Source organism: Callospermophilus lateralis, chromosome 4 (genome assembly GCF_048772815.1).
Source record: "Callospermophilus lateralis isolate mCalLat2 chromosome 4, mCalLat2.hap1, whole genome shotgun sequence".
NCBI lineage: Eukaryota > Metazoa > Chordata > Mammalia > Rodentia > Sciuridae > Callospermophilus > Callospermophilus lateralis.
In genome coordinates, this window is record NC_135308.1 from 136,931,248 (window position 1) to 136,945,551 (window position 14,304).

Consider the following 14,304-nt stretch of genomic DNA (forward strand, 5'->3'; position numbering starts at 1 on the left):
TCAACTTCAGATATACCACTGGACTCAGCCTGAGTTCCATCATCTTCTTGCACCTACCTAGTGAAAATTTAATACCTAGATAGAGCTTTAAGTTGGTACAAGATGATGATTGAACTTAAGCTATGTCCAGTGGTGTTCCAGCACATAGGCCAGGGTACTTTCCATGTCATTGCATTGTGGGCAGTGAATAGAATAAATTTTTTTCAGATAATTTTCTAAGTCCAAAACTTTATAGTGTTTTCACATAATTAATTGACCTCAGTATTATTTTTTATTTAAAGAAGAATGACTTCAACTTGCAGAATTTTTAACTCTGAGTCGAGCCATATAAAACTGAACTCATTCAGGTATAACAGTATTGGAAATGGATTAAATTGTACATATATATTTTTATATATCCTTTAGCCCTTAGTTTCAATGTTTTTATTCTGATTATTACTCCATTTAGAGAATTTAAATGAACTGTTTTCTGTGTCTGTTTCTACAGTCTGAAATGTGGTTTATATTGTCTTTGTGGCTCTTTGTGTCTGGAACATGTATCATTAAATATATATTTTCTAAATATAAGCATTTAAAAATATGTACATGTGCATGTATATGAATTTGATTCTGTTACACCACCCTATGAAACTGATTTTAATGATTTGTTTTACGTTGATTATAATATGATTTGATCTATTTTAAAGTTAACTTTTTTTTTCTATATCAGCTATCCTAAATATAGGAATAAATATAGGAAAAAAGCTTTGTATTCATTTATGCCAAATTTTTTGAAAGTTCAAGTACTAACATAATTTATTATTCTTCATATGTATAGAGATTTCAAATATGAAAATTTAAAAAAAATTATTCAACATGTGCTTTTTCTCAGTTATTTAACATTTTAAGAAAATCAAGTCTAAGGGGTAAATGTTGTTTGTTTTTTTTAATTATTTAAAAATGACATTGGGTTTTTATTGTTATATTTTAACATTGCCAAAAGAATTGGAAGATAGATAAAAACATACAAATCTAAAATTATTCATTTGTAATGTACTATTTTAAAGTAATTTAATTTACATCAAATAGTCTATGCTAATAAAATACATAATTAACATATGATGAAGGGGTTAGGGAAATAGCTTAGTTAATAGAGAGCCTTGCCTCACATGCACATGGCTCTGGATTCAATCCTTAGCAGCACAGGAAAAAAAAAATCCAAAAAAAAAAAGTGTCAACTTTCAGAGAAACTTTCAGAGAAATAAACTAATATATATTTTATTAATATACTAGGAAAAAAAGTTAGAACACAACTAGAATGTTACATAAACCTACACAATTACAACTCTCTACTAGAAATTTAGTTTTTAGTTTCCTAATAATCAAAGCAAGGATGGTTAAGTTAGGAGGTAATATAGTTTTCTCTGTCCATGAAAGGAAAAAAACAAATTTTGTGTAGAAAACTTAATTTTTTTAATAAAAATTAGCATTTAGCTTTACTAACTACTAGCAGTTCTCTCTAAAATAAATGTCTTATGTAGGGAAACATTTAATGAGATTTAGTGAAAATAATTCTACCAAATGTCATATTGTAGTATGAATTATTCTAATAATAACTAGAAAGAGATGACCTGCTTATTCTTCAAGTAATTCTTCATAAATATCACTTCTCCCAACTAGACATTTCATATAATTCAGATAGTTTGAATTTTAGTAATGATTTTATGCAATATTCAGTATTTTATTTATATATGTTGTAGAATAAAATTTGTGTTTAAAAAGTGTTTTCTTATAAGTAGCTTTTATTTTTTTTAATTCTTTATACAGGTTTGATAACCCAGCTGCTGTAAGCCCAACTCCCACAAGGCAGCTAACTTTCAACTACCTCCTTCCTGTGAATGCTTGGCTTCTATTAAATCCTTCAGAGCTGTGCTGTGATTGGACCATGGGAACAATACCACTTATAGAGTCATTTCTAGATATTCGAAATCTTGCTACTTTTGCTTTCTTTTGCTTTCTGGGGGCTTTGGGAATATTCAGTCTCCGATATCCTGGTGATTCCTCCAAGACAGTTTTAATGGTAAGAAATTTCTTTCACTTTTTCTGCAATGTTGCATCCAGTTGATTGAGACTATCTTTAATTCATCAAAGACATCTTTTTAAAGCAGTGTCTTTCCTTGGTCAACAAATACGTTTAATTTATAAACTTATTTTAGTTTATCCTAAAATTATAAAGCAAGGCATGTAATTTTCCTAATTAGGTAGAAACTAAAATCAAGATGTGTCTTTTTTTTAAGTTCATTTTCTCTTAGCTTTATCTAATTAGATTATATATATATGAAGAAATGGTTTATATGTGTACTTATTTTCCTCTCATAGAGAAGAGTGTCCTATGAAATATGCAGCTAGAGAAATATATGTTAAGTTCTCATTAGCAAAATATTCATTACTTCCTGAGATAGCTCTTGCTATCTTCAGAGAATCCTGTTTAGTTGGAAAGGTTTTGTTGTTGTCATTTTTCTGAACTGTTTATTTGTAATTTTCCCTCTCTGCCCTCAGTTCTTCCTCACTCTAGTTATTTTCCCTCTTCCTTTTAATTATTAAAGACAGTAATAATCTATAACATTTTCTTAGCATTTACTACAGATTAGAAAATATAGTGCTTCAAAAATATTTCATTTCTGGCTATAGCCACTAAATGCATACTAGGCAGCACTTTATACACAGAATATGATAATAAGAGGAAATATAAGGTCCCATTTCCAGGGAGCTTGTCTTCTAGAGAAATTTGAAGCCAGTGGCTGAGAGAATATAAGATTTGGGAGAGATCGTGTTTACATCATCCTTGGACATGTTGAATGTGAGGGTTATTTAAAGCATCCTAGTATAGATTTTGAACAGTACTTCATGTCAAAAAGAGTTGCCAAAGTTGAAAATAAAATTTTTATTCATTAGCATAGTGGTAATTAATTGAAACCAGAATGTAGGTAGGATTGCATTTAGAGAGATTATAGAGCAACCTTTGTCAACAAGGATTTTTTCAGTTCAAGAACAGTTGCTAGCTGGTACCATTGTAGATGCGTACAACAAAAGTTAATTCATGTTCATTATAGATGCCTTAAAGTATCTGATCTCATTTCACCCTTAGAATAGTTAAGGTGACTGAGTAGAGTGAAAAGAGAAGCCTACAACTAGATCTTAAGCAACTCCCATATTCAGATTTTGAATAGGAGACAGACCAAGGGAACAGAAAAGTAGGAAAGTATATTAGAAAAGACAGAATGTTTAACTCTTAACAGACACTGTTGAATAGAAAAGTGAGCTCTGTTTGAAAAGTGATATCTCTTGGATTTGACCTCTTATAGATCCATTAGTTAATTAAATGAAATTTATTTCTGTGGAGTGACTTGATTTGGAAATACAAAAGTAAAAATAATATTGGTGAAAAACTTGATTGGTTGATACTTAGAAACATTTTCATTTGAGTACTCAGCTATCTTTTAGAAGTTAGGAGATATCACTAATGAGTTGGCTTAAAAATAAAGTTGAAATGTTGATTAAATCAGTTTATACTAGCTACAAGTTACTGTGGCTCCAATGGTGGAGCTTAAAAGATATATTGACACTGAGAAAATTTTTAAGGTTGGATAAGCAAGAGCATGTTTAAATTTTGCTACAGAGGATATAGGTGATTAGAAAAGGTTGAAACAAATGGTAGAAGGGAAAAGCAGGGAAATACCAAGCAAAAGTTTGACCTGAAATAGAAGGAGGAAACTCACAGGAAAAAGGGAAATGGGAATGAATATGGATGTTAGTAGGTTTAATAGCAAGAAATTAAAGGAACTTTTCTCTTATGGCTTTACCTTTCTCTGTAAATTAGTATGGTTGCCTGCTGAAAGTAAAATGGGTCAAAAGATTGAGAAGAGCAATCAAGATTCAAACATTCAGAGAGAATAGAATAACACCTGTCAGAAACCTAGAAATTCTAAGCAGTCTTAAGAATCAATTTGAGGCTGGGCCTGGTAGCACACCCTATAATCTCAGTGACTCAGTAGGCTGAGGCAGAAGGATCCGGCCTCAGCAACTTAGCAATTTAGAAAGACCCTGTCTCAAAAAATAAAAAGGGCTAGGGATGTAGCTCAGTGGTTAAGGGCCCTGGGTTCAATCCCTGATACCGGGAAAAAAAAAAAAAAAAAAAAAAGAATCAATTTGAAGTTGGTGGTCATGAATTTATGAGGATATTAATCTAGTCAGCTTTGGGACTTACTCAAGCTGCTCAAATACAAGCAGCATAGATAAATGTCAGAATTATTCAAAATTGGGGTTCTGATAAAAGAAAGATTGAAACAAAAAGGAGAGATTGAATTAAAGCTTGACAAATAAAATGATGGTATATGTAATATATGCTAGATTTTTTAAAAAAGAGAATAATGCCAATGAAATAGATTTACCTAAATTATATATTATGTACATTTAAAAAGGAACAGTTGTGACCTTAAGTATAACTGCTTTAAATGTGCTATTTTTTAAATGGTATTTTCTGAAAATCTCTACAAAGGAACAATAGAGCAAAGATGTAATTTCAACAACAGATACCATGTTAACTCTTATTAAATAAGATATCATGTGTGTCACAACAATTTAAGTAGTTAGTCTTTTTTCACTTATGAAAAAATAGTCTCAAGGTGATAGAGTAGTTTACTTTCTATTACATAAGAAATAAGTGATTGGTTGATTTCAAACTCGTAGCTCTTTCTGTTGTCCTTCCTTTTCAATACAGTGTATGTTATTAGAAGAAAATTAAAAATTATTCATAATTAACTAGATTGGCATACATTAGTAAACAGCATTAAATAGAACTTGATAGAACTTATAAGTTTAGTCATTAGACTAACATTTACACATTTCTTATCCTAGAACCAATAAACTTTTCCTGAGAGTTTTTTTTTTTTTGTAACTTATAAATCAGTCTAAGATGCATCTCTGAATGAATTTAACACTTTTAATTCCTACAAATGAAATTGCTTTAGAACAACCATGAATTAATGGGAAATTATTTTTGTCAAGCATATCTAGGAAGTGAAAAATTATGTGCACTCTAAATACTTTATGTTTTTATTTTAATAATACTGAAATTTCAGACATAAATTAGTGTGATACATAGCAGCTTGAGAATGGTACTTTTCCTCAGATTCAATATTATGTGAAGTCATAATATATGAAAGAATATTCATGCAGAAAGTATTCTTTTCTAAGTATATGCATCTCTACATCTATATTTTACTAATAAAGTTTGATAAGGAAGAGACAGTTCTTTGCATTAGAAAAGATGCAAACTTCTGAAGCTGGAGATTAACTTATTATTTATTTAGGTACTGTGAAACAAATCAGGGAAATAACATAGAAACAGATGCCCATAGAAAGATGTCCTGATGACAAACTTAAATCCTTTCACAAGTTTGCTAATTAATTTATCACAATTGTACAAATATTTTGTGGCTTTATAATTAAAAAAAAAAAAAACACATTTCATTCCATATTCACAAGGGCGATAAATCTGAGCATTTTTATGACATTTTATCTCAGTATATGTATTATAATTTTAGAAATTCTTGCATAGAATTAAAAGTCTTCAGTTTCCAGTATTATGTGGTTTCTTAGAGTAATAAAGTTACAAAAACATGTATGTTATCAACTTGTGTAATTTTGTTGAAAATTTTTTAACATATTTTCCTATCAGTTTATTTTGGCCATATGTAAAACAAGTTAGATGTGTAAACATTTTTTTAATTTTTAAAAAGTTTTTTATTCTGTTAAATTAAATTAAATTTTGTGTTCTGCACCATTTCCTCTTCCCCCAGCAATTATCATTCTACTCTCTTCTGACTGTGAGATTTTTTTAGATCTCATGTATAAGTGAAAGCATTTGTCTTTCTGTGCCTGTCTTTATTTCATTTAATATAATCTCCTCCAGGCTGGTGTATGTTGAAATAACAAGATTTCCTTTTTTTTAAGACTGAATAATATTCCCATTATACATAAGTACTCTGATTTTTTAAATCTGTTTATCCATTCAATCCGTTTGATTGAATGTGATTCCATTTCTTGCATATTGTAAATAATACCACAGTGAATATGGGAGTGTATATGTCTCTTCAACATAATAATTTCATTTCATCTAGATATATACCCAGTAAAGGGATTGCTGGATCATATGATATTTCCATTTTAAATGTTTTGAATAATCTCTGTACTCTTTTTCATAATGACTATGTTATATTTTACATGCCCACCATCAGTATGCAAAGTTTCCCTTCCCATCCCTACCTATGTGTATTTTCTTTTTTTTTATAACAATCATTCTAACTAGGCTGAGGTGATATCTCATTGTGATTTTAATCTGCATTTCTTATTTTGAGTATTTTTTCATATATCTCTGACCATATGAATATTTGCTTTTGAAAAATATATTCAACTCCTTTGCCCATTTTTAATTGGTTTATTTGTTTTCTTACTATTGAGTTGAATATGTCATTTTAGAAATATTTTCAAAAAAGTTTTTTTTTTTTTTAAAGAGAGAGTGGAGAGAGTGAGAGAGAATTTTTCAATATTTATTTTTTCAGTTTTTCGGCAGGCACAACATCTTTGTATGTGGTGCTGAGGATCGAACCCGGGCCACACGCATGCCAGGCGAGCGCGCTACCGCTTGAGCCACATCCCCAGCCCCCAAAAAAGTTTTTTTTATTAACAGGATACACCTAGTTATTCAGTTTTCACATAAAGATGTAAATATTTACCATTGATCTTTTTTTTTTATATATTTCACTAGGCAAGTATATTTCTCATAGAAAAAAGACAGTGAAAAAACAGTGTAGCTAAATATACTTTTCAAATTTAAAATGCTATTAAAGGTTCAGGTTTTAATTTCAAGAAAATAATCATTCCTAAACAATATACCTAGGAATATTATTTTCAAAGATATCCTCCAGTTATAAGTTCCAGAATTTAAGACTTCCATTGCATCTTGCTTACATACATCCTGATGTTTATACCACCCCTAAATTGTCTTCCTACTGTTTAAATTAGTATTTTTCATATTATCATTTTTAAATGGTCCACAAATGCATTCATCCAAATGAAATGATAAAATTTTGGATTTAGGTATTGAGTGTTTAGTTTTTTAATTTAATAAAATTAAACTATCTTTTTCTTTCTAGGCACTTTGTTTAATGGCATTGCCATTTATTCCAGCATCAAACCTTTTTTTTCCTGTTGGATTTGTTGTTGCTGAGCGTGTACTGTATGTTCCTAGCATGGGATTCTGTATTTTGGTAGCCCATGGGTGGCAGAAAATTTTAAACAAAAGGTAAATTAAAATGTTTGTTCATTTAATGCTTGCTAAATATAGAATTAAATGTGACATTAAAGTATGTTAAATCTGTATTTTGTTCAGTTTTGTAAATTATACTTTTTTAACCTTTTGGGTTTTTTCATCTTACTGTTTTCTTCTCATTGTCTATGATTCAAGTTAGGAAAGCTCCACAGTACCTACTCACTCTGTCTTCTTCCCAATATTTATGTAATTTTATTTTACAGCCTGAGGCAGAACAAACTTGAGTCAGACCCAATTGAAAACAAGGGTATTATTGAAACTGAAGTCACAAATGACCATTTCCACTTCCATATGCAATGAACATATAGTCATCCTTCTTAAGTGAGTCTTATTGAGTTCTCAATATATATAAACTGCATATAATAGGCAATTCATAATTTCTTGCTATCACTATCTTCATCATAAGCTTAGTTTCCTAGTTGCCTTAAACTATTAAGGAACAGTATACTTAGAAATGATTATTGTAATAAGTTTTAACCCATTGTCTATATGTATCACTAAAATTGTCAAAACAAGCAAATTGTTAATGGTTAAAAACACTAATGTTAACAATATTAAATTTAGATCTGCAACTTGAAATAGAAATGCTTACTTCTCTCACTTTCATTTTCTAGTCACCTAACCCAAAAAATTCTGATTTCTCTTTTCATTATTTTTCTAGCAAATTATCTCCAAGTACTTACATCCAGTCAACATTTTTATTTTAAAAATTTTCCCTGGTTTCTCTAAAAGGTCTTCTGATTATCTTCACTATCCATTCACTTCTATCCAGTTACTCCTTGCTGTATGTGCTCTTTGAATATTTATATTTTTCAGAGTGATAGCCACTTTCGTTTTACTGCACATCCTTCATAGGTAATTTCACCCGTATATACAGTTTTCACCACCATCTTTCAAACCTTTTCTCTTACTTTCTACCCATATATCCAAGTATACTCATTACTGATTTTTGATTACCTACCATCTTCCAAGAGTCTACCCTTTAGATTTATTTTCTCATTTAATCTTAGTACTTCCTAACTTTATTTTACAGAAGTGCAAATTGAAGCTTATATAAGTTACTTGAATTATCCAAGATCACATAGCTAGTAAACAACAGTCTTGGTTCAGATTTACATCTTACTGCTTCCAATGACCATTTTCTAAATGATTCATACTTTTTAACTCTGGTTGAGTGAATCTTTCAAAATACAAGAAATTGAACCATGGTATGGGAGCAAAAACACAAACTCAGATAACATTAATACTAAATGGAATCATAGAGATTAATGATGTATAACCATCTTTGTATAAATGAGGAATTGAGTCTCAAATAGCCTGAAGTTGTATATTGTATAAATAATTTGTATCTATTTTATTAGGAGTTAATTTTACTATGCCCTTTAATAGACAGTTCAGATTTTAAAGTATAAAATTATTCTAAGAATGTTGTAATGGCCTATGGTATAATTTTTAAGCAAAACATACTTTAAATATAGCCAGGAGGTAAGATTGACCCTTTATAAACACAGCCAGTATTCAAGTTGTAGGTAATGGTACCAAGGATGCTAAATATATAAAGTCACAATTAAAACTAGATTTATCAATTTACTGTCATTCTGAAAAAAGCTTTTGAAAGAGTTAAATGTCAGTATGAAGTTGGTCCTCTATATCTCTAGGTTTTGCATTTTCAGATTCAACAAGCCACAGATTTAATATATTTCAAAATAAAAGTCACATCATTATTGACATGTGGGGACTTCTTTCTTGACTCTTTATGTAGCATTTACCTTGTATAGGGTATTATAAGTAATCTAGTGATGATTTAAAGTACAAGGTAAGCATAGGTTATATTCAAGTACTACAACATTTTATATAAAAGACTTGAATGCCTCTGGATGGCTGGGTAGGTAGAACTATTCCTGCACAGGAACAACTGTGTCATGTAATTTAACACTGAATTTCATATTCATAATACTTTTTTTTTTTTTTTTTTTGGTGTTGGTTCTCTACAAAGTTGGGTGAATGTTAGAATTATCTTTAGGAACATTATCTTTAGGAACATTTAGCATATGTTTACCTTTCCTATAAAGTTAAATGCTTTTGATGATATGATTTTTTTTTTTTTTTTTTTTTGGTCTCTTAAACAGTGTATTTAAAAAACTGTCCTGGGTGTGTCTATCCATGGTGTTACTTACTCATGCCTTAAAAACACTCCACAGAAATTGGGATTGGGAGTCTGAATATACATTGTTCATGTCAGCCTTAAAGGTAAAGTATGGTTCAGAATCACAGGAAAGTATGTCATCAGTGATATATATAGAGAGAGGTTTTTTGTTTGTTTGTTTGTTTTTTAGCCATTTCTTAGCTGTTTTTATTTTAATCAGACATTAACTGTCAATATTAAGTCATTTACCAAAAAGTTATTGAAAATAATTTGTTCTTTATATTATTTATGGCATAAACAAATTATCTACATAGTACATGGCTGTATATTCAAAGAGTATGTTAATATTTCTTTCTGTGCTACATACATGTTGGAGTTCCACATGATAAGTAGTACTGAATTTCATTGGTTCTAAGGGTACACATTTTTTCCTAACCTGAATACCTGGAACAAGCATAAATCTTACGTTGAAAGTTATCTCTAAATTAATTATTGACTTTTTTTTCTTAATGGTTCATTAAATAGTGGTGAGTTCTATAGTTGATGTGCCTTAGACTCAATGAAATAAAATAACACAACAAACAAAAATAGAATCCTGCTATCTAAAAGATAATCAATGGTTACTAATATGGAAAAGATCAGAACTGATAGAAAGTAGTGGTAAAGCATTTCTTATAGAATGGACAATAAATATCTTAAAAAAGTTCTTTTAAAACCACAAATTTGTTTTCTAAAAAAAGTTCTTTTAAAACCACAAATTTGTTTTCTATAAAGGTTATCAGCAAAGAATTATTTTAGCTCTTCCTTATCAAAGCCCATCTTCTAATCTCATAATTCTTACTTTATTTTGTCTATTTCTTTATTCTCTTTTGCCTAGCTTTATGGAATTGCTGACTGTACATAACAGATGACTGTCCTCTAGACCACAATAGTAGTTCCAGTAATTCCACCTTCTCCCTGAGCTCTGCAGACAAGTGAACCTTGAGCCCATATTTTTTGAAAATTTCTTTATTCTCACTCTCAGAACAATGGTTAAAACCTATAGTCATGGTTATAGATCAGTGGTAGAGCACTTGTCTGGCATGTGTGACACACTGGGTTCGATATTCAGCACCACATTTAAAAAGTAAATAAAATAAAGGTATTGTGTCAATCTACAACTAAAAAAAAAATTTTAAAAAATAAAACCTATAGTCATAATTGATAATTCCTTGGTTGGGTATCATCCTTTGCCTGCAAGAATTCCTTGCACATCTGAGAACTCTAAAAGCACACATTGACTCAGAACTTAGGGTTCCTTTTACCATAATAGAGTACTTAAATAGCTTTAAACATGTTAAGAATAAAAATAGTCATCAATACAATGTTTTAAGAACATTCTCATATTCTAATACCTTCTTTCTTGAAGGAATATGAATAGAGTAGAAATTTTCACACAGCACTGTGTTTTGATTATGTAAAATTATAAGTACAATTCTAATAACATAAAATAGGTGAAATTAGACTTTTGTGGTTTTAGTATATCATTAGGGGAAGAAGAGTAAATATGGTGAAGCAGTCTTCATTTGACTTCATCTCCAGGAACATCTCTATGAAACAATCCATTCCTAATAATACACCACTCAAATATCTGTGTGATTTGGAGTCATTTTTTAATATGTAATTTACTTCATTTTAATTGTATTTAAGGTAAATAAAAATAATGCCAAATTATGGAATAATGTGGGTCATGCTCTGGAAAATGAAAAGAACTTTGAGAGAGCTTTGAAATACTTTCTACAGGCGACTCATGTTCAGCCAGGTAAGCATTATTAGTAAACTGATGAATGGTTTTTGTTTTTTTGGTTTTTTTTAGAAGGAAAACAACATTTTGGGGGAAAAAACATTTATATTAGATATTTGAGAATTTTTTCTTTGTTAACATAGTTGTTGGATGACAGTGAAATGTGCTTTTTGATGGAGTGCTGGATGCACAAGCTTGGTAGAAGTGATTTTAAGAGAGTAGAAGAAGAATTAGAGACAATTCGGAAATGGAAGAAAAAAAGTACCTTTGGGGCTAATCCAGTACAGTTGGGGAAAGTAATAATGCCACGTGGAAAGACAAATAACTAGATGATGATATTGAACAGATGAGAGGAAGGAGCAATAGGGACCCAGTATCCAGATAGGATCTGGTGCTAAAAATGAGGATTTTATTCAAATTGGTACTGATAGTAAATGTGGTAACAGAAGGCACAGTATATGGATGTGGAAAGAGGCTGGAGAGTAGATGACAAGGAGGAAGTTTCTGGAGTTTTCTTTTGTTTGTTTCGGTTTTCTCGGTGAAATAGAAGGTAAAATCATTAGTAGAGAATAAAAAGGAAGAAGTGTTTGGGATTTAAGAACAGGAAAAGATATGAAATAGTGATCCAAGAATTTGCTTCATAAACTTAATGTATGTATGAATCAGAGAGTTTGTTATAAAGTATATTCTGATGAAGAGTTAGATAGAGCCTAAAATTCTGCATTTCTCATAAGTTCCCATTGATGTTAGTCTACAAATCACACTTAGAAACAAAGATCAAGGAAACTAGGAAAATAGTTTCCTATTACGTAGATTAGGAAAATAGAGTATAATTGCCAGGCAACTCTGACACCCTACTTTAGATTAGTATTAATTTAAAATTAAACCAGTTGGTGTAGTTACATGTTTTTCTCCTACTACTTTTAAGCTACAGTGGTAATGAAGAATTCGATTCAAAAGAGTTAAAATTTTGTCAGACATGTATAACTAAGCAAAAAAAAAGAATAACGGAGTGATTATAATGATGAGTTGCAGAATTTAAATTGGTTTAGAGTAGATGAGAAAGTTGGTAAGTGGTAGTGAAATAGTTACAGGATCAGCAGATTACAGGTCTGAAGAATGGATCGTCTAAGTATCAGAGTGTAGCTACAGCAGCAATATTTTCAATAGGGACATGTTCAACAGTGTAGAACTTTATTATAGTATATGTACCAAATGTGATCCGTACCCACCAATGCCATTACTTTCAATTCAGAGTAACAACCAAAAATAACCCACCACCTTAATTGTCCTCACAGAAGTACAGAGTGCTGGGTACTACCCCCAGTATTTCTAGGAGGTATGATTGTGTCTGTTGGAGCAACCTAAACTGGTAGAAAGAGGTGAAAATCATGGGAAGAAAGGCATCAAGGCCACAATATTAAATCTGTATAGATTTTGAAATGGCTAAGAATTTTGACTGTCATGATGTTGGAGGGAGCAATAGGAACCCAGTATCTAGTATGTACACTATAATGTGCACACAGGGACTAGTGACTGCAACTCTGAGGGATAATGTACAATAGAGTTCAATGGCCTGATGTTTAGACAAGAGTGATTTTTAAAAGGAGTGATAATTGTCTGCAAGTGGTATCAGGGATCAAGGAGAACATCTAATCTTCTTCCAGGCCCAATGTTACAAAGGATAAGAAAAAGAACTCAGTCAACACTTGGAATAGGTACAAGCAAGGTAACCTTGTCTCCAAGACAAAGCCAAGTTTCAATTAGAGAAAAATTAACACAAGATTATAGAAATGGAACAATTGGTCTTTCCCTCCAGTTTTATCTCCTATAACTCTTTCATCAAGATTAGTTTTTCTTGAAATATAGGGTACACATACTGTTCTTCTACTTTGGCTCTGTTTATATTCTTCTTATTTTTTTATTTTATATATGACTGTGGAATGCATTACAATTCATATTACACATATAGAGCACAATATTTCATGTCTCTGCTTGTATACAAAGTATATTCACACCAATTTGTGTCTTCATACGTGTACTTTGGGTAATGATCTGTTTAGATTCTTCTTGAACCTTCTCTCCTTTCTCCCTTTCCTCCCATTTACTTTCCAGCATATCCCTGCTAGACATGAGTACTAATGATCTTTCATAACCCATTTTTTATAACCCTACAAAAAAATAGGCTCTTATTCTAAATTACCTTCCCATCTTTCCACCTAAAGAAAGTATTTCTCATTTAAAATCCCTTACAACTACTCTTTTTTTAAATATATTCTCTGTAGTGCCATATTTTATTATTGAAATGTTAATTTGCTCAAAATATTTATTAAATTGCATGTAAAACATTGGATTTATCTTTTTAACTCCTACATTATCTTGTATCATCCTATACACAATCAAGAATCACTAAATGTGGTTGTTTTAATTCATTACTTTTGAAGTCTTTTAGATTCATTCTAGGAGTATTTAGAGAAAATTTTGATGTCAGGTTACACAGGCTTTGAGACTCTTATTTAGACCCCTTCAGCCAAAGTTTTTCTCATTTTTAAATTGGAATAATAATTTTTGTCTCAGCATTGTTCTGAAGACTAAATGTGTATGTTGATAAATGTGCATAAGTGCAGTTTAATCTAGTAAACAGTGTATTTAATCACAGAATGTTGCAAGTATGGGCACTTAGTTTTAAATAATTTTCTCCATCATTATCAGTTGTCACCTTTATAGTTTTTTTAGATATACTTGCTGAACCTCTCTATGTATGACATTAGTATCACACTTTCACAATTACTGTTTTAATAAGTCATAGACTTGGGAGGACAGGTAATCAAGTTTATTAGAAATATTTATGAATAAAAAAGCTTATAATATAAGTTGAAAGTGTTATTCAGAGGCTTCTTATTCTTTGTGTGGTTTGGTTTGTTTTTTGCTATGTTCATAGATTATTTTGACAGATGAAGTGACATTATTTCACTGTATTATGAATAGTTATTGGAGTTTGGG

The 14,304-nt window shown here is 30.5% G+C and overlaps 1 protein-coding gene across 2 annotated transcripts in view; it reads left to right on the top strand.

Moving 5' to 3' along the window:
* The window catches only part of Tmtc3 (transmembrane O-mannosyltransferase targeting cadherins 3), a 53,983-nt gene that overhangs the window by 27,176 nt on the left and 12,503 nt on the right, over positions 1-14,304 (top strand). For both annotated transcript variants that reach the window (XM_076854918.1, XM_076854917.1), the window contains exons 7-10: positions 1,807-2,059; positions 7,197-7,345; positions 9,502-9,622; positions 11,208-11,319. In XM_076854918.1, coding sequence (XP_076711033.1) covers positions 1,807-2,059; positions 7,197-7,345; positions 9,502-9,622; positions 11,208-11,319 — 635 coding nt within the window. The remainder of the gene's footprint in view (positions 1-1,806; positions 2,060-7,196; positions 7,346-9,501; positions 9,623-11,207; positions 11,320-14,304) is intronic.